The following is a 21593-nucleotide window of genomic DNA, read 5'->3' as shown; positions in this document are numbered from 1 at the left end:
TCAGAGACCTTTTTCTTTCTCATCTGCCTTTCTCACCAGTTTTCAACTCACCAGTTTTCTAACCTGCTTCTTTAAAGGTTTCCACCATTCAGCCACATGGCCATAGCTCACAGATGACTGTTTACTTGCACATCTGAGTGTCCCTTTTTCCAAGCACAGTGGACAATTACATGCACTACCCAGAGTTTTTCCCATTATGAAGATTTCCCCTCACCACTGTCTTTCAGAGTTATCCCAGACAGGAGTTGTAGTGCTGCAGCTGTCCACTTGTAGGTGCCTGCAGACTCACTACGGGGGCCATCAAAGGTGCCCAGTACCATCTGTCTGCCACGGACACCTCACTACTGTGGGTCTTCTGGGTCATAGAGCCCAAGAAGCAGAGGGGCCTGCACAGCAGCAGGGACCTGTTGAAGCCTTCTGTCCCGGGCTAGCAGGTTTCCAAGTTCTTGGTATATGGGCCAAAGTAACACAAAAAGTGTGGAATGTGCTGTCTCCAGAATGTAGGGAGGCCTAGTCAACACTGTGATTCTTCCTTGGTGGTAGAAGGGTCAGGAGCAACGATTTATCTTTCCCCTTAGAAGGAGTGTCTCTGTATAACCAGTGCACTGGATCTGTCACTGAGGTTAGAGCTCTGTAAATTTTGATTGGATTTATTGCCTATCCTTGGATGCACACATGCTTTACGGACAGGGACAGAGTAGTTACTCACTCCTTAGTCACTTGGCCGCCACAGCATGACATCATCACTATAATTAGGTTGTGATACTATATGGAACAGACAAGTGATCAGAGTCCCTGTGAGCTAAGGACACAGGGCTAGTGAACTAATAATACCTTTGTGGAGGAAGAGTAGAAAAACTGCTTCTCATGGTCCTTGAGGATTGTATTGATAAAAGCACTAGCAAGATCAATAGGTGCTCAAACAAGGACTTCAGTGTAGCCTCAGTTACGGCAGCTGCATTGGAGTCACCTCATGATTAAGTTGTAACCATCCTGTCACCTGCCTCTGTGGGGTCCTACCTTAACCAGAGGGCCACTGTGCTTGAGGTGGGGAAGGGGTGGCTCTCAGATCCGTGTCCGTTGTGAGCAGGTCTGATTTTCCCCAGTATAAGGGCCTTTTACAGTCTTTTAAAAGGAACGATGGGAGTAAAAGAGGAGAGTGTAGTATGAAGCTTTCCTCTGTCACAGCAGGGTCATTCCTCAAGGGAACATGGCCTCCCTTCAGTCACAGGGCCTGGGTCGGCTGTAAAGGAGCCGAAGTTTAGAAGCTGGTTGAGTGTCATGATTGTCTGTCGCTGTGATTCAAGAGAGCTGTTTGTTGGTTCTGCAGCTTTTCTGCTTTTGTCGCTGAAGCAGGACCTTGTGCTTTGCCTGTCTCACTTCTGGGAACATCATGATTAATTACCCAGTGCCAAAGGTCTACTCGAGTGAGACCGTTAGGGACATTGTTCTGCTCGCCTTTGCTGGCTTGGCACTTCCTCCTGACCCTTGCTGCTCTGGGATCAATTGGACCCAGTGAATTTAAGTTGTCCAGTTGTCACTCCTGCCGCTATGGTGGCTCCTCAGATGTACAGCTTCCCCTCTCACAAGTCTGTTTCTTGCAGTACGAGTGCAAGAAACTCCCACTGCAAGTGCGGAAGGGCCTGTGTTCTCTGTACCCCCTGTTGTGGAGGGTCAGGTTTTACACTGCAATCCTCTCCAGCCTTCCAGTCTCCCTGAACCTCTGATCCACTTCATCCACAGGAAGCTGAGAACTGTCAGACTTTTCGCTCATTCACACTCGGCCATCTTTTTTTCTTTTTTTCTTTTTTCGGAGCTGAGGACCAAAGCCAGGGCCTTGCACTTGCTAGGCAAGCGCTCTACCGCTGAGCTAAATCCCCAACCCCACACTCGACCATCTTTTGACTCACACATCAACTAACAACATAAACTGTTGATACCTTTTCAACTGTACCATTGAAATGAGCTAAAACATTAAACCCAGAACCTCTGCTCATTGGGCCCATACATTTTTAATGTGTCTCCTTAAAGAACGTATTTTCTGTAGACAAATAGTTGTAACAAGCCGGGCCATATTCGAGCCAGCTAATGGTGCCTGGGTGTTTGTCCTGAGATGACCAAGTGTTAACAGTGCTGCTGGACTTTGTTTGCCCCTGCAGATATACCCGAGATTCCAGAAAGCATCTCCTTCTGCAAAGCGCTGCAGGTAGCTGACTTCAGCGGAAACCCTCTCACCAGGTAACCTTTCTGCCTCCCAGGCTAGGCCAGCACGCTTGACAGCCAAGCACAGTGTGCAGCCAAGTGGGGCATCCAGGAGGTGTCTGATGGGGCGCTGTCTCTGCCAAATGATTAATTTTCCAAATGTATGTTCATAAATAGACGGTGGGAGGCAAGCGAGCAGTGGAAGAGGGCACACTGTGGTGCTGATGGGGTCATGGTGAAGGGCAGTACAAAGCAGGAATTAGTACATTTCTAAAGCAGCGTAAAGAATTCCAGCATGAACGACTCTCGGTTGGGCAGGTGGATTGGCTCAGCAGGTAAAGGCACTTGGCAAGCAAGTCTGGCAGTGGTGAGAATCCAGTTCCTGGAGCCCATGTAATAGAACTGACTCCTCTGGGTTGTCCTTTGACCTCCACACATGCACCATGACACATATATGTGCAGTCAGTGTGTTTGTGGTGTGTGAGAGAGGGGGGGAGAGGGAGAGAGGGGGGAGAGAGAGAGAGAGAGAGAGAGAGAGAGAGAGAGAGAGAGAGAGAGAGAATACATGTAGAAATAAATAAAGATGAATCCCCTATTCCTCTGTTGTCTTGTGGGATAAGACTGAGACCAGAGAGACTCTGCACATTTACCCAGGCAGTTGCTTGTCTTTATTGACCTTAGGGCCACAAATTACTAGGCATATGCTTTTCCACTGACGTATATCCCCAGCCTGAAAAGTCTTATTCAACTCATTTTTAATAGTCCAGTAATGAAACATTTATAATCTCAACCTTTTATAAAAGAAGCACTCACAAAAAGCCCTTAATGCCATGCTTTCCTTACTCTGGCAGTAACTGTGGGGTTTACTTAGGTTTATCTAAGTGTGGCCACCTGCCCCATTTTACTACTCAGTGCAGCTCTGCCCTTCCTGGTGTTTCACAGAACACTATCTGGGTGTGGCTGAGGGGCATTTTCAAGACTCCTCGTGGCCTGGTTGAGTTGGGAGTCCACTGGCACCTGCCTTCAGGGGTCTTTGTTGCCAGGAGAAATGGGCTAATGCCCATAGGCATTGAAGAGGTAGCTCTTAGGTGTGTCTTCTAGAGGATTCCCTGAACTGTTGAGTCTGTTTGCAGGATTCCTCAAGGCTGTGTACATAGCTATTCCCTTCTTCAAAACTGAACTGGATTTATCTCCTTCATTTCAAAATTGAGACTCCTTGAGTATCGAACAATTCCCTACTTAATTTTGTTATACCCATATCTCATTGCCAAGAATTAAATGTGTTTTTACAGAGCTTCTGTTTTCTCTCTTTCGAATTTCAGTGACTGATACTCGTATCATTTATAACTTAAAAACAATCATCTTTTCTGTTGTAAAGCCTAATGCCTTTCTTCTATGTTCCTGTCCTCAAGCCGTATGTCCTTCCTACTTTCCTCCATGGAATCCTACCTTGTCTCAAAACCTCTTAAGTGTCCTGTCCCCAAAACTCAGCGTTTCCCCATCCATGGCTTTGAGAGCCTCCTCAGCTCTCTGTGCTTAGACAGTGTCTACCCTGATTGTCCTTACCTGCTTTGGTCAGACCCCAAGCAGTAATGAAGCACTGTGTTCGTTTTTGAGCTCCCCATTCTTGCAGTGATCCCTCTGATCCCTCCAGCACCCTTCAGGTCTAAAGAAAGCATTTCCCTCACTCCCCGATGCCCCTCTGGTCTTTCACAGCCTTGTTGGTGTGTTTTCATAGCACTTGAAATCCACACTGTAGTTATCCCTCTGATAAAGACCCCCTCAGAAATGAGGAAGTGACTTGTACTTCTCTCTCCTTTATTACTATGTCTCCAGCCCTACTGTAGTTCCTGGAGGAAGTGCTCAGTAAACGTTCATTGCGCTGAGTGAACCAAGCTCTGCCGCAGCTCATGTGCCTGGTGAGCTGGGCGTACCTGCGGCAGCCGAGACCTGTCCACGCTGTCACTTAATCACCTTCTGATTTCTGCTCTTCTCTTTCTAATGTCTGCCAACTGTTGCCACCACAGTTGTCCGTCACAGCTAGAACACACCCAGCTTATTCCTGTTTTTATCCTGGCCTTGTACGTGCAGGATTCTTAGAGATAAGCAGTTTCACTTGGCAGGTGTCCTGATGTTCAGAATTAAGATGTTCTTTGTGAGCTGAAGGTAACTTGGTTATTGTGTGGTCCACTTAGTTTATGGCTGAGGAAACTGATCCGCAGCTAGGTGTAAGGACCTCTAGATGGTGCAGCTACTCAGAGCGAGCATTGGAACCCCTGTCCCTGCCTCTGCCTCTCTCCCCATTCTACACTCACACAGGCTACTCTCCTGCTAGCAGCTGGCGGAAAGGCAGGCCAGCTGGCCGATGCGCTTTACTCACTTTAAGAACATTTTAGCTGCTTTTGAGATCATAAAGGGGTATATACTTATGACAAAACTCAAGACCGACCAAATAAGTTGTCTTTTGAGTTGTAAGTAACAATCTTCAGAAAGCTATTTCTAACAACAACAAAACATTCCTGTTGATGCCCTGTTCTTGGATACCTAGATTTGGTTTTGAATTATGAAGTGGACCCATATTAAATGTCAAACACTAATACAGGATTTCTTTTTTATGTAAATGATTATCAAAAGAAAAGACAAGTATAGGTGAAGAGCTCACTGCTAAGCCAGAGGTCTGTTCATGCTGTGTGTGTGTGTGTGTGTGTGTGTGTGTGTGTGTGTGCGTGCGTGTGTGCGCGTGCGTGCGTCTGTCTGTCTGTCTGTGTCTGTCTGTCTCTCTGTCTCTCTGTGTGTGTCTGTGTCTGTCTGTGTGTGTGTGTCTGTGTGTGTGTCTGTATGTCTGTTGCATCTCATTATAGATGTGATTAGATTCTTTCATCTTTAGTCATGATTTCCCCCCAAAATACAGGTAACTGTAGGAATATTAAAACTAGAATTTCTTTGTAAAATTTAAATACTGATTTTTATATTACATTCTACTATTTTGTGGAGTTGAGACATGCTAAAGTGCTTTTGAGGACACTATGCGATGAAAGATAAAATTATGTTAAATGAGTGACATCTTGAGTTTAAAATGAAGTTAGACAGTAGCAGTCGGCCGGCAGCCCATCAGTGCAGAATCCTTTGCTCTGGGCGGGCATTGCGAGCTGTCCTGTGGCTCAAACCCCCACGGGCTAGCTAAATCGTCTCTGTATTTTCTTTATAATCAGTGCAGTGTTTTCATCCTCGGCAGGTTTTTGTTTTGGGTTGTTTCTTAGGATTTTCTTCTTTTTTGTCTGAGATGTGGTCTCACTGTGCAGCCTTGGCTGTCCTAGAACTCACAGCCATCTACCTGCCTCTGCCTGTGAATGCTGGGATTAAGGGAACATCCATCACACCCAGCCGGGTTCTCATGAGTTCTGGCTCCAGGGGCAGCATCTTTCAGGACACTCAGTGTGTTAGACCTTGCACATCTACCTGCTTTGGGGATTGTGTTTGCCGCCCGCCATCAGTAACCATCTACGTGGCCTGTCCAGAAGTGGTGGACACAGGCGTTGGCTATTGTTTATAGGTGTGGTACACATAGGACAAGGCCACTGTGGAGGCTGTTGGGCCAGCACACGGGGGAAGTCTGTATCTATACTTGGTGTGCACTGCTTTCCTTGTTGAGTTGACACACTCGTTGTCGTTTCAGGTTGCCCGAGAGCTTCCCTGAACTACAGAACTTAACATGCCTTTCTGTAAATGACATCTCGCTACAGTCTCTGCCGGAGAATATTGGAAAGTAAGTTTGTGTGGACGCTTGTGAGTGCCAAGGCTAAAGGGAAGTTTATCAGTCTCATACTCTACCTTTGCAGCCTTCACACAGCCAGGGGCCAGCCGTGCTTCAGTTGTCGCCTTCAAGAGAGATCGGAGTCAGCCTTCCATCTGAGGGTCCAGCCGCTTCTGCGTCTTATTATTTATTGCCATCTGGGCTCCCCTGTGTACACTGTATGTGCCAGGAAGCCAGGGGACAGTGGGCTGTGGTGTTCTGCTCTGTCATCAATCCTCTCTGCTCTGTTCCTTCAGACCAGGTCTCACTGAGCCTGGACTAGTGCCCAGCCATCCCCAGTGATTCCCATCTCCACTTCTCACAGCTCTGGGGTTACAGGCATCCTGTTGGCCACACCCAGCTTTTTACATAACTTCTGGGATCCAGAGTCCCATGCTTGCTTAGCAAGCATCCATTTACCCACTAAGCCATTTCACCGGGGCCTGACTGTCCCTAAATCTTAATGTGTGGTGCTGCTTTGTATTTGCTGGAAGTCAATTTGCTTCAAGGTCTCCTTTTGTTTCAGGGCTTTTTTCAATATATGTGTGCCTTTGTCTGTGTCTATGACTTGTACTTCTCAAGTGCTCACGGAGGCCAACAAGAGGGTGTTGGGCTCCCAGAACTGCTTGAAATAGGTGCTGCGAACTGAATTCTGGATTCGCATTTGCTCTGGAGTTTAGGCCAACACTGGACAAATGGCATCTCATAAAATTAAAAAGTTCCTGTGCAGCAGAGGAAGCAATCAGCTGAGTGAGGAGGATGCTCACAGAGTGGGAGGGAGACTGTGCCAGCTGATAGAAGATCAGTATCCAGAATTCACAAAGAGCTCAACGCCAGACACTGACCCAGTTAGAACATAGGCCACGGATCCGAGCCCAGCAGAGGGTCCCTAGAGAAGAAATAAGAACAGCTAAGAATTACAATGTTCACACTCCTTACCAAGGAAGAAAAGGGAGGGAATATGGTAGTTTATCAACAGAGCCTTAACAGTCCTTACCATAACAGACAAAATGTAAAGATTGGCATGGTGGACTTAACAGATGCACCTGCCTGTAAATGTTATTTTTAATATAAATGTATGTAGTAAATCAATTCTGTGGCTGTATTTCTTTCTCCTAGCTAGTTCTCAGTGACAACGCAGGGAGACCAAGATTTATTTTCAAGCTTCACCTCAATACCTGGGCAGTCTAATGTTCTATCTTAACCCCCTAAGCTAATCTGGCTGCCTCCCATCCAGGATCCTAATGATACTTGCACTGGTGGCTTTCCATTTTTCAGCGTAACCCCATAAACTCTCCCTCTGTCTCCTAGTGGCAAATCTCATTCTCCCTCCCTCCCTCCTTCCCTGGGCTGGTGGAAGTGCCACCCTGTTCTGTCTTCTGCCCTAGCCATTGGGTGATCAGCATTTATCGACAAGGCAAAAACTAGTGGTAAGAATTGTTTACACAAACTTGAGACAGGAGATTCTTGACATAAGCGTTGCAGTGCCATGTCAGGATTGAAATGAGATATGAGGGCAGAGAACTCGACATTCGAATAACATAAGGATAACATTTACACAGTGCCCCAAAACATTATGTCGACACCTGCCTTTGCAGAGTGTCCTTCTTAATCTTACAGTCAGGAAGCGAGAGAACCCCTAGCCTGGTGTTTTGTCACCAAATGTAAAGCAAAATGTGCTGTGTGTGCATAAAGAAAAAAAGCATCAGTAGCCTAGTGCTCTTTGGTGTGGAGGGTAGTGGCGGTATTGTAGGAGCACACACTGTAGAGTTTCATATTTTTAATAAAATGTTAGCTGAGTGTGGTGGTGCATACCTTTAATCCCAGAAGCAGAAGAAGTCTAAGAGCACCAGGGCCAACTTGCTCTACATAGTGAGCGTCAGGGCATCTAGAACCACAAAATAAGACCTGTCGTATTTAATATGAACATTATATCGGTGCATAATTGTATTTAAGATAATAAATGTAAGGACTATAAAGGTATATTGTAGGTGTGTGGGGAGCACCCTTTCATTGTAGACTGCTACAGCTAAGCTGTGTAGCCGCGGTTTTCGAGGTCTGTTTTTCTGGGCTTCCAACTGAACTCTGTTGATGTCTTCCCAGATCGCTCTGAGAAGTGAGAACCAGTGCCTGGGTGGTCTCTGCTGATCTTTGTGTCAGGTTCGCTTTAGTTTTGAAGAGTCTGCTGCAGACATTCTTCTAGTTACATCTGGGCACTGACTTCCAGACATCCTGTGCACCTTTCTGTCTTTGTGCACTAAGCAGATTTTACTGTGGTGTAGACCTACGCATGGGCCAAGCAGAGAGCTCTGAAGCCTTTCCTACAAATATACCTTAAAGTCCACCGAGTGCCCTCTCTCTCCAGACTGGCTGAGGTATATTCTTCACGTACACGTACAGTTTGAAACCTTGGGTGGTGACAGGTAGAGGTGAGCTCAGTTGCAGACCCACAGGTTCCCTGAGCAGTCACTTACCCCCTGTACTGTGATGGCCTCAGTTCTGTGACTATACAGAAAAGGCTGGGTGTCCAGGGGTGTTCAGCTGTGTGTACCTGCATCAGTGAGACTCCATTAATGGCAGGGACCTGGCCTGTCACTCCTCTTCACCTGCTGGGTGAACACACACAGCAGAGCACACAGGATCACTCCATCAGCACAGCTAGGCATGGTAGCTTCTGGGCTTAGAGTTCTTGCAAGCTCTGCCACAACCGTTTGGCTTATCCCGATGCAATGCCCTGGGCTCAGCTGCTATAAAAAGTGGCTATGATGAAATAACTATGAAAAGTACAGCTTCTAACGAAGAATAAGTATTGTCTATTAGTATTGCTTAATTTTCTCTGATATAAGGAGCTATTAAGGAGAAAGGGGGTTATTTTTAGGAAAAAGTATCTACCAAAGAATGGGAAGCTTCTCATTTTAGTAACAGTTCTGACATTTATCACATTTACTTCTCTGCCTTTGTTGCCAGAAAGCTTAGAACTAATTCCAGTGTGTAGTGGGAGCCGCTGTGTTAGTGTCCGTGCACTGAAGGAAGTAGGGAACAGGGTAAGGTATGGCTGGCAGCTGCATGCGCTACCCAAGCTCATATGCTTTCACCACAACACCCTTGATCCCAGGGCTGGCACCAGCCACCCTGAGCACCATTAACGTCTTCTGCAGTGGTGATAAGCACCTTTTGTGTTTGCGTTGCTGTGGATGGTCAAGGTCGTGTCAGCCGCAGAAGGCACGGCTTCCCTGCAGATACCGCTGTTTCTAAATCGCACACTTCTCCCAGTAAGCCCATTTACAGGCTCTTGCTTTCCACGGTTTGAATGCTTTAGGTCAAGTCTTTCTGTGCGTCTGCACGTTACACCTTCCGGGATGATTTTTAAAGGGTACCCGGCAGCAAGCGTCACTGAAGGTCTAGAGAAGCTGAAACCTTTACCTAGGGCTGGTGGAAAAGGTCAGCACTGCAGCCTGATTATAGCAGTTTGGGCAGGTTCTCTCTCAAGGTTGAGCTTAGCTCCCATGTAGCCCAGCTATTCTAGCCATGTGTACGCCAAAGATTTAAAGACATAATCCATCCCCAAGTTTGATGGTGAGTTCAGAGCAGGGTTCTTCATAATACCCTCACAGTAGAAGCCACTCACACTTGGATGCGTGAGTGAGTAAACTACTATAAAAGCAACTTAGTACTGCTACATGCTACCACAGGAGTGAGCCTTGAAAAGATAGGAAGGAAGGAAGGGAGGAAGGAAGGAAGGAAGGAAGGAAAGAAAGAATGAATGAATGGTAGGTAGGTCAGACCCTAAAGAGCGCATACCATCCAACCCTGCTTATGCAGAGTGACAAGTGTGCACAAGTCTCCAAAGCAGCTAGCAGTTGTTAGCGGCTGGAGGGTTGAACAGGTTTGAAGATGAAGGATTGAATTTTAATGATTTCTCCTAGTTATATGTGCTCGAAAGAATTAAAAACATGTCCGTGCAGGAATGGCTTGGATTCTTTTGAAGAGGGTAAACACTTCCAGGAATTAGTAATAATGTTTGCATAGCTTGTGCATAAATGTGCTAAAAACACAGAATAGTACACTCCAGAAAGAATCTAATAATGGATGAGTTGCCCTGAGGTCACCAGTCCAAATGACTTGCTCCCGGTGAGCAAGCAGACGCTTGCAGCCAGTCTGTGGTGCTCAAGTGATGCAGGGTGAGGGTGAGGGTGGGGTGGGGGTGGGTGAAGGTTGGAGGTCACAAGGCCCTGGGGGGAAGTAGCAGAGTGAGCCGGGGGCCTGGGAAGCCTGAGGCCCGGCATTAGGCAGTGCGCTACTTCGTCTTGGACTTGTGTAACCTTGCCATGAAAAATTCCTATTATTTGCTGTTAAATTAATGCTATAAAAAGAAAGGTAGCCTCAGAGTACTTTGATTAAATTTTCTCCTCACAGTGTAGCCTACTTAGAATAGCAGAACTGTCTATGCCATGCTAGTATAGGCCCGGCACAGCCATTGGTCACCGAATAGTTCTTATCAGTAAACATGTAATTATGATAATTTGGTGGTAGAAATAGAATGAGTAGGCAGGCCTTAGGTTCTCTGGCAGGCTGAGCTAGAACACGTGGCTATGATTTTGTATGTGCTGCCCTTGCAGCCAGTGACCTTGATTTCAGTGGACTTGAACTAAGTAAGCCCCGGGGCCTTAGCTGACAAAACTCGCACTGGGCTACTCAGCTGTGTGTGGTAGAAGAGAAAAGGCTTTGACTAAACTGCCATTAACTCCTTTTTGAGGTCTGGGGATTGCTGTAAAATACTGTTTCAAAAGCAAAAGTAAAGACTTTATTTTTAAGTTTGGAGTCTTGGGGCATAGTTCATTGATAGAGTACTTTCACCAGCAAAATTGTTTTCTGTGTTTTTTTTTTTTTCATTCAAATTGCTACTCTAAATCAATCAATCAATCTATCTATCTATCTATCTATCTCGATCAATCGAGATAGAGATTTTTTAAAGTGGTGTTTCAGTATATTGCCATTTGTTTGTTTGGTTTAAGTATCTTTCATTCTGTTTTCTAGATCACTTGGTAATGAAAATTTTAGGCATCGAATTGGATTTAAAAGATTATTTAAAACAGTTTAAAAAATATAAATTTCTCAAAATAACCATTCATTCAATCCCTTGAAATAGAGTGCTGAGAATACAGGTAGCCTCCATTCTGACTTAGAGTGTAACTTCTGCTCCGCTCTTCTGACCTGTATGATTCCAAGGAGCCTGTGCTTCCTGGCTGGCTTGTTAGCTTTTGTACCCTGCCACTGGCCTAAGGTAGGGATAGTGCTGGTGCAAGAGGTAATTGGTGTGTTCTATAGGACAATGAGGCCATTCCAGTAGGATTGCACAGGAATTTAACTCGGCAGGAATCAAAGATGAAAGATGAGATGTTTCTTAATAGGGAATGATTTTTAAAATCAAGATTTGTGTGCATAATGAGACACTGTGCAGCTGTTTTAAAAATACAGTATGTACAAGGTAAAAAAGACAAGCTGTGCAGAGGAAGAGCAGTGTGTCAGGTACACAGGAGAGGTCAGGCTCCAGTTCAGTATGGCAGGGTCGGGGAGGGCTCACTGCCTAAGAGCACCTTTTTCTCTTGCAGAGGGTTAAGGTGCAATTCTCACATGATGGATGGTCCACAAGCATCAGTAACTCCAGTTCCAGGGGATCTGGTGCCCTCTTCTAATCTCCATGGGCATCAAGCGTACAGTTAATGCACATTACCTACACACAGGCCAGTCTCTCTCTCTCTCTCTCTCTCTCTCTCTCTCTCTCTCTCTCTCTCTCACACACACACACACACACACACACACACACACACACACACACACACACACACACACAGGTTTTCTTTTTTAACCCATTAAAAAGGACTTTAGAGGGCTGGAGAGATGACTCAGAGGTTAAGAGCCCTGACTGCTCTTCCAGAGGTCCTGAGTTCAATTCCCAGCAACCACATGGTAGCTCAAAACCGTCTGAAATGGGATCCGATGCACTCTTCTGGTGTCTGAAGACAGCGACAATGCACTCACATGCATAAAATAAATCTTTAAAAAAAAAAGACTGTGGAGTCATAGCTGCTTATCTTTGAAGAAAGGAAAATTTTAGTTAAAAAGTCTTTTGGAAAGTGATTGTGATGGTGCTTTAGAAGGGAATTAATATGGAAGGAAAACTTTGTGTTGAACTTGTGGATTTTAAAAGACACACACACACACACACACACACACACACACACACACAATGTCTTTATACATATATGCACATACATGTTATCCATTGCCAGTTCACAAGGCTTGCTCCCCAACTCCAGAGTGAGAAGCAGAATACTGGAGCAGTTGCAGTGCAGACTCTCAGTGAAGCCTGGTCTTTTACTCCCCACTCCACCCCTGTTTGTGTGAGACATCACCCAGCCTCTTTCCCCGTGAAGCAGCTATAATCATACATCATAAAGTACATTGCCAATATCATCAGTACTGGTAGAATTGTTAAAAATTAATACTTTATGTCTACTAAGTATCTCACTTTTATCATGTTTATAAATTATTAAAAATGCCTGGTTTTTATGTCGGCAGCAGTGTCCTTTACTGAGGTAAGAGAATCATATGGAGGTCTCTCAACTGTCCTGATTCAGAGCATGAACTGAAGATCATTATTTGCTTAAAGCCTTCCCCAGCCCAGCAACACCTCTCAGTAGCACATTTTTACTTTCCTCTTCCTTTTTTTTTTTTTCTCCCCTTGGTGATAGATCTCTCTATCTGTCCTGGAACTCGATCTGTAGACAAGGCTGGCCTCGAACCCAGAGATCTGCATGTCTCTGCCTCCTGGGTGCTGGGACTAAAGGTGTGTGCTGTCTATCACCTTGCTCCTTGGTATAACTTTCTTTTGTAGATTCTGTAAGAGATGAGATGCTGCTTGAACGGGAGCAGAGACTGTATTAATGCTGTGTTCTGGGAGATGAGGAAAGAGATTGCTTTCTGTATCACCCCCTAACTCCAGAGCTCTCACACAGATCCCATGTCTATGCCACACAGCAGTCTGGAGACTGGTTGGTTGGTCCTGTACTTGGGTCTAGCACATTCCAAGACAAGATGCTGATGGGAATCCAGGCCATGGTGGTTTCAAATTAGTCCACTGTCCTCCAACTGAGAATGGCTTGTCCAGGATATACTGAGTTTTGGGCTCAGGGAGGAGGAAGGAGTCTCTAGCCAAAGCCTTTTCTTTGTTTGCTGCCACTTGTTTTATGAGTCATGACTTACAGTGTATGTCAGGTACAAAATGGCCACACCAAACCTCACCATCCTGGGTCTGAGCTCTCAGATTTCAGTGGTGGGAGGGGAGTACTGTGAGCTTCCTCAGACACCGGCTGGACTTATGTTCTTGTAATGTACCCACATAAGGACAAGGGATGTGTCAAGTTTTAAAAAGACTAGCCCTGTAATTTGAAAAGGGGAATGTATTAAGCCCTAATCACCACAACAGACACAATGTATTAGAAGCCATTGAAATCTAATAATGAAATATCTCAACCAAACAGGCCAGGATTTGAGCTTTTCAGACTTAGAATGGTTTCAACATGAGGTCACAGAGTCTGATTATAATGTCCAAATCTTTATTTTTAATTGCTGGGAGCCATAACCCCAGAAAGGCCATTATGTGCACATATGTTAGCGACACGTGTAGGTTTAACTCTGTTTCACCTGAGTAACGGCTGGCGCTCAGGAGACTGAGCCGGGGTGACAAGCATTCTGATCCCAGAGTTACCTCAGTCCACATCCTTGCTGCCTCCTTGCTATCTGCATTTCCCCCTCCAAAGTGTGGAAACTGGGAGCTGCTTTGGAGGTGGGGTGGGGTGGGGTCCTGTTTAGGGTAGGATCTGCCTCAAGTTTTAGGCATCTTAGCAATCATCTTGCCTGGGTATTAGATATGCATGGTAAGTATGCCATGGACTTTCACTTAAGGGGAAATCTTAAAATATTTATTTGTTTTTAATTTAGTATTTTAGCTTTTGAAAATTCTGTATGTAGGCATTGTATTTATATAATTTTCCCTTCTTTTTTCCCCTTCCAACTCTTCCCAAGTTCCTCTGCTTCCTTTCAGATTCACAGCTCTTCAATATTCTCTCTCTCTCTCTCTCTCTCTCTCTCTCTCTCTCTCATGCATGCACACCACATACAGTCTGAAAAAATTCTCTCCATCCATCCATCCATCCATCCATCCATCCATCCATCCATCCAGTCTATCTGCCGAGTACTCCCCATAAGTGTATATGTGTATGCACTTCTGTTTAGGGCTGACCACTGCAGATTGGACATTTTATAGGTTCTCTTCCCTGGATAAGATTGATTTTTCTCTCTCTCAGCAGCCATTAGTTGCCTGTAGGTCTTTATCTAGGGATGTGTGGGGCCTCTTGAGATTTCTCTCCCTGTCCTCATTGATGTGCCAACTGGTAGTGTCCCTGTCAGATCTTGATTAGGTGTCATGCTGTTAAGATATCATGGATGCAGCTCCCCTGTTGCGTGTGGAAGACACTCGCTCGTCCAGCCTTTCTGTCCCCTCTCCGTTTCTGTCCCCTGAGCCTTCAGTGTAGGAGATGTGTAGTAGGTGTTTCCGTTGTAATTGAGTACCCCACTGCTTCCTGTGTTTTGACCACTTGTGAATTTCTGGAGTCAGGTTGGCTGCAAAAAGTATCATCTTTGACGAGGAATAAGAGTTAGCCGTTAACTTACAGATGTAATGAGTGTTAGGGAAGATGGCAGTGATAGGTTCTCTTCAAGGGATCTCCCTCATAAGCCATGGTGATCGGCTAGGTTTACAGTATTAGACATGAAGTTCCACAGTTGACAGTGGCTTAGCCCCCACTAACAGCTGTTGGTTACCCCTAACATATAAATGCCACAACTGTACCCTTGGAGACATCTTGTCCAGCCAGTCATTGTGGTCTGTAGGCCTTACAGTTGGGCTAGTGGTTGATTTCCCCCCATTAGAAGCTCAACGATGTACCTTTAGATCTGAGCATTAATCCTCGGGGAGGAGGCTTTCAGGTCAGTTCCAGCTCCATTCCTCTAAGTCCTGTGCCTGAAGTGTGTGCTGTCTCAGCAGTCAGGTGTTACCTTTGAGTTCCAGGAGGCAACCACGAGGAACAGCCTTAGCCCAAACTGTTTGGGGACTCTCTGTGTCTGGCACTTGGGGTTTTATTAGTCAGTGACTCTTGAGGAGGTATTATCACCCCAAGTGGAGTCGCTGCATTTAAACTGTGTTTATGTTTGTGTAGACACATATATATTTATATACTTTAGGTAAACATATATAACAAGAGGTTTTAATGTTTAACTGGGAAACTTTCACAGAGTTGTGAGCTCTTAAAATGCCTGATGAGTCCAGTGGGAGGACAGCCCCTGGCTTGGGGCCAGGGTAAACTGTGGCTTTGGGTCTTCCTGATGAGGGAAACCCCAATCTTCCATTTGTGTCATCATAATGCTGCCCACAAGGTGGTTGTGACCGCTCCAGTCCAAAGTGGTGTGAGAGGAGCCTCCCTCTCTCTCCAGGCTCCCTTCTGTGTTTCCTATGCAGATGCTCAGACTAAAGCTTCAGAAACATGTTACAACAAAGACTCAAAAACCATGTAAATAACAGCTTCCAAATGCGTGTGATAGGGCTGGAGAGGTGGCTCAGTGGTTAAGAGTGCACATTGCTCCTGCAGAGAGCCCGAGTTTTGTTCCTAGCACCTACCATCAGGCAGTTCAGAACTTCCTGTAACTGCACTACCATAGGACTTGATACCATCCTCTGGTCTCTGTGAATGTGTGTGTGTGCGTGTGTGTGTGTGTGTGTGTGTGTGTGTGTGTGTGTGTGTGTGTGTGTGTGCACAGACACACAAACCTAGATGCGTAACTAAAAAATATTTAGCGTTTTAAAGTGCATTTGATGATGCCTAGTAAGTGAAATTTCCTGAAGCAAAGGACTTTCCTCCTTGTATCAGTAGGTCGATCAGTCCTTAGTTTGTCAAAATAGATATGAAAGTAATAAGTGTTGAATTGGTAGCATGACAATTTAACCAGTGACTTTTTTAAAAACTCTTAAGTGAACACAGATAGGGACTTACCACCTTTGCAATAACTCTGGGAGAGGACATGAACACGTCTGAAATCAGACCTTTGCTTTTCCCTTTTGGTGTAATTATTAGCCTCCTGCAGGTCAGGACTGGATAGCAGTCCCCCCCATGGCAGTACTTCCACACGAACACGTCATCGAGAGAAAGTAAAACTAGAACATTCTAGGGAACACACTGGGATTCAATCCATGATTGTTTATTTAAAACGTGGGTTAGTTAGGTTTTCTTTGATCATGTACATTTGACAACTTTTCTTGCTTTGTCCTTTGGTGAACACTCCTATTCAGTTTTAAATGTCTAGTTTCTGTGTGTATGGGTGTGTGAGTGGGCACTGTATGCACACGGTGCCCATGAATGCCAGAAGAGAAGGTTGGATCCCCTGGGACTGGAGTTAGAGACAACTGTGACTAGCGTGTGGGTGCTGGAAACTGAACCCAGGTCTTCTAGAAGAGCAGCCGTCCTCTTCACTGCTGAGTCCAGCCCCGTGCTCAGTTTTAACTGGACAGGATTCAGAATGTAAGCAGTCCATAGTATAGTTACAAAGGTTTTGGCACACAAATGTTGAGATTTATGTACGTACAGAAGCACGTGTGTATCAGTGTGTTTGTCGTGTTTATGCTTTCCAGCATTATAAAAGCGGCCTTTTAGCTCAGCTCACGTGGTCCTAGTTTTGTTGTTTGTTGTTGGGAAGATAGAGAGTAAAGGATTAGGGGAGATTAGTGTTGATGTAGCTTCTGACTCCTGTATGCTGAGAAATCAAATCCCTCCAACTCTAGATGCTGCTAAAGTGACATTAGCAGAATTACTTGGGGTTGATACGGAGCCTGCGTACTGTGAGATGAAGGTTGGTCACTCTGTGGACTCTGCACCATGCAGTGTTGAAATGACTCAGTATGTGGGGCTTGTGCTGGTGAGGTACTGACTCTGTCCCGGGTAATCATTGTCAGGGGAGAGGGTCTGCCTGTTCCATAGTGTCCTGATCGGCTCTCTTCTATGTGAAAGGCACGAGAGTCTTGCTTCAAAGAGCACCAAGAGCAGTGTCAGTATAGCTACAGTGTTAAGTCAGTTGTACAGTTAGAGCCTCCTAACACATTACCCTGGACAAATTAAAGGGGATGTATTTCCCCTGCTGGTCGGTGGCCATGAGGTAGAGCACTTGGCTTCTGTAGATGAGACACCTTAGTTTAATTTTTATTTATATATATATATATATATATATATATACATATATATAATTTATTAATTTATATATATAATAAATATATAATTTATTACAATTGTTTGGACTGGGGCATGCTGTTGTGGTTATCATTATTGTGGGGATTGGCTGCACATCCTTGTTGCCTTTATCTAATAGAGAGTATTAGGGGTTTCTATTCCACTTAGACCATATAGTTCTCAAATAGAAGACCCAGAGTCTTTAGATTTATAATAAGCTTTAAAATGATTTTAAATAGCTTTTAGAGATGAGGGTTAATATCTACTTTCCCGTGGTGATCCCTGAGGTATCACTTTCCGTGTTCCGCCTGGGTCGCTCCTCCTCCCTCAAACCAGCCCTCAGGGTCATGCCCTCACCTACCTTCACCTACCCCACGGTGATTTCCTTTCTTTTCCCTCTTCGCTCTCCTTGCTCTCCTCATGGGTCCTGCCTGAGACTCCAAGCTGGGGAGCCTTCACTCTATCCCATCTCTTCTGCCTAACCCAGGCTGTAGGCATCTTTATTAACCAACCAGGGATAACTTGGGAGACAAAGGTTTACACAGCACCATTTGGTATACATGAGGGTCTCCTTGTCTAGGGTGCAAGCAGATCTTGGGGGGGGCAGTATTTGGCATTTGAACACATAACAGCACAAGACCAATTCCATACCGCATGCCACAGTGAAGGCCAGAAAACAATTGGCAGGAATTGGTTCTCTTTCTACTCACAGATCCTGGGGTAGGGGTGTGAACTGATGTTGTCAAATATCTGGTGGCAAACGCCTTCGTGCACTGAGCCGTCTCATCAGACTAAGGCACCCTGCTCTGCAGCAGGCATGTTCGGTCACTGGTGACCAGAAGAGCCCCCAGCCCCCTATGGCAGCACATTTTTAACATTCTGAAGTTGAGAGGTCTGTGGTCGGCTTCTGTCTTCTGTATTAGTTCAGGGAGCAGTCGTCTTTAGTGGCTAGTATGTTATTTCCACATGTCTAATGTATAAGGGATTTGTGGGTTAAAACACTATGCTTTTATTAATGCCATTGAATGGAAATTTGGGAAGTAAAGATTATGCTGGGCGGGAGTGGTAAATATTGAGGAGGAAGAGGTTTTAATAAGAGCAGCCTGTGGGAGATGGGGACAGTGGAGGAAGAGTGGGAATAGCTAAGGCGTTTTCTTAACACGGGTTTCCTCTTTGCATTTCTAGTCTCTATAACCTGGCTTCACTGGAACTGAGAGAGAACCTTCTTACGTATCTTCCTGAGTGAGTCTCTGGGGAAAGTGAGACGGGATCTTGCGCAGTGCCTGGAAGTATAGTCCTCCCTGCCCCATCCAAATGAGCCATGCTTTTAGAGCCCAGTCCCAGGAGGGAAGGGTGTCACTCTGTGTGTCTTGAGTCTCTGAGTGTTCTCCTCGTTGTTGGTTGTCTCCACAGCTCTCTTACCCAACTAAGGAGACTAGAAGAACTTGATTTAGGAAACAATGAAATCTATAGTTTGGTAAGTGTGTATCCCAGAGATTCGATGCTTCTCAGTCCTTAAGATGACAGACGGGTGTGAAGAGTCACTGGATATGTGTTTCTTTAGGTGCAGCTTGGAAATGCTTCGGCTTCAGACACTGAAGAATGTCCTTCAGTTCACAGTGGTTAAGAAATGTGCTTTGGGGAGAGTGAGGACTAGAGGTCTGAGCATTCGGGGACAGGTTCGCATTCTAGGTTTGGGAGTCTCAGGGGCAGCGTTGATACCAGAGAGGCAAGAACTAACCCAGCTGTGGTACCCGTTCCCATTTGATGACTCTTCCTTCCATAATGGAAGATGGAGGTCTAGGGCCTTGTTACTGTAATGTCACCTTTTGTTTCAGCCAGAATCAATTGGGGCGCTCCTACATCTGAAGGATCTCTGGTTGGATGGAAATCAACTGTCTGAGTTACCTCAGGTCAGTGGGAGCTTCAGGATGTCTCCAAAAGTGTATAGCAGCATCAGTAAACTGTGTGTGTTCCCTGCATGGATGGGTCTTTCTAGAGGATCACAAGGAGAAGCATTGTTTACAAAGCACATTTGGAAACAGGCCTCCAGCTTTCACCATGGCACAGCATGCCACAGGGAGAGTGAAAACTACAGCCCACCGCCTCTAAAGACAGAAAAGCCCCTCATCTTGCTACCCAGTATAACTTGCTTCCAGCCCCGCAGATCTGTGCATTACAGAGGCCATAATTCTCAGAGTATGAATCTCTGCTACTGTTTAGTGATGTGCCCAAGTTCTTTGTGGTAAATTTTGACTACAATTTCCCCTGTGGTAGTTGATGTCAAAGCAGTATTAAGAGATCCTGGCGCCCTCAGGGCACTCACAGTTTGAGCTGCCACATGGTTAGTTGGCTCTCTGCTGTTGACAGCTGTGAGACCTATGTTCTAAATGAACCACGTGGGCCTTGGGCAGTCACCTGAGTGGAGTCCAGCAGGCAGGTACGGTTTCACATGGATCAAATGAGAAAGACCCCATGAAAAAGCCTCCCCCAGCACAACAGGTATCCCTTCCCCACACTCCCTCCGCTACCGCAGCGTTTGAATCCTGAGTGCTCAAAGACTGTGCCTTTCATGGTGTGGGTGGTCATATTTTAAAACAGTGTGCACACTGCCCACTTGACTGTTTGGTCCAGCAGTGATGGGGCTGTGAGCTGTGGGTGGGGAGTGACAGATCCAGGCCAGGAAGTCTGACGCCAGAAGGAAGCACTCATCTAAAATTTGAGTTGTCACTGTTACCACGCTGCCAAGGTTACAGTGATGTCACTTACTGACTGAGGGAGCTGAGAAACTAATTAGACTCTGCGTCTGACTCTGGGCTGCAGGTCAGAAAGAGAAGCAGACAAGCTGCTTGCCGTAGCCTTCGCCTGATTCTTGGATTTCACTGGGGCATGTGTAGAGCCCTTGAGGAGAGACCCCTTGGGTGGGAGAGAACACTGTGGAATGTCAGGAGTGTAGTAAAATACTAGCCATCTGATAATAAAAGGATGTATATAAATGACCATGTGACATGGCATTCTAACCACAAGGAACCGGAGCTCCAGTGGATCCTTCTGTAAGTGTTTCTTGAAAAGTCCCATTTGCCTATATATCAAATGTCCCAAAACCTCCTTCACACCCCCTGGTGATCCATACAGTTCATCATTTTCATCTGAAAGAAGTCCAGAAATTTACTCATGTATTTATGCCTAGATTTGTGCTAAAGTAACATTCTTAGAACTGAAACCTTAAATTATTTTATCTAATTTTAGTATTTCATGTGTGAGTGGTTCTGCCTTCTTGTGTGACTGACAGTCATGTTTGCTCAGGGCTCCTGGAGGCTAAACAAGGTATCGGAGCCCCAGGGGCTGTAGTTACAGGTGGTCATATACCCGCATGTGGGTGTTAGGGATTGGACTCGAGTCTTCTGGAAGGGCAGCCAGTGTTCTTAATCACCAAGCCATCTCTCTATCCTGAGAGCTGAGGATATTTAAAAACAGTTTTTCATACAGATATATACATCATATTTTAACTGTACCTACTCTCAGCTCCCCTCCTCCAAGCCCCCTCGTCCCGCTTCCTCCCCTCCCAACTTCGTGTTCTTTTTATTTCCTTTTCCTTTCAGTCCCACTGAGTCCAATGCTGCCCATATGCACATGGGTATTACCCACCATTGGGCCCACATTCCCAAAGAAAAATAACCCTTTCCCCAGCAGCCAGCCACTGCCAGTAACTCCTCGCTGGGGTGTGGCTTTGGGAGCCCTGTCCAGCCTGTGCTTGAGTTTTGCCCAGCTCCATCTTGCACAGGTGGCCACATCTGAGTGAGTTCACGAGTGCACGCTCAGAAGGCTTTCCCAGCACGCCTCCCAGCCTCCAGCTCTCTTACACACTCTCTGCTTTTTCCCCTGGGATGTAACTGCCCGATAGCAGATCCCTTTGTGCTATGCCAGCTTCGAGCACGAGTTTCCCCTTTTGTGCCGTCCCCACAGGAAATAGGGAATCTGAGGAACCTGCTCTGCTTAGATGTGTCTGAAAACAGGCTGGAAAGGCTTCCTGAGGAAATCAGCGGCCTGATTTCCTTGACAGACTTGGTCGTTTCCCAGAACTTGCTAGAAACAGTTCCCGACGGCATTGGTGAGTACTGAGTAGTACCAGCACAGAGTTCTCCCGCTGTTCTCAAAGGCTTTGCAACTCACGCTGTAGTTCTCTGGTCCTGGTCAATGCTGGGAATGTGGCTCCTCGTTTTTTTGTTTTTAAAGAAGGAAAGCAGGGAATATTTAAT

At 45.7% G+C, this 21593-nt stretch overlaps 1 protein-coding gene across 5 annotated transcripts in view; it reads left to right on the top strand.

The window, feature by feature from the left end:
• The window catches only part of Lrrc1 (leucine rich repeat containing 1), a 115819-nt gene that overhangs the window by 68839 nt on the left and 25387 nt on the right, over positions 1 to 21593 (top strand). For 3 of the 5 annotated variants that reach the window (XM_087563116.1, XM_087563114.1, XM_087563115.1), the window contains exons 3-4: positions 2160 to 2238; positions 5879 to 5968. In XM_087563116.1, the coding sequence (XP_087419242.1) occupies positions 5929 to 5968 (40 nt within the window). In that variant the 5' untranslated portion in view covers positions 2160 to 2238; positions 5879 to 5928. 5 annotated transcript variants of the gene reach the window in all.

The sequence above is a fragment of the Rattus norvegicus genome, chromosome 8 (assembly GCF_021556685.1).
Source record: "Rattus norvegicus strain SHRSP/BbbUtx chromosome 8, alternate assembly SHRSP_T2T, whole genome shotgun sequence".
In the NCBI taxonomy this organism is placed as follows: Eukaryota; Metazoa; Chordata; class Mammalia; order Rodentia; family Muridae; genus Rattus; species Rattus norvegicus.
Note: the sequence above shows the minus strand (reverse complement) of the source record. Positions and strands in the feature narration are given on the sequence as shown.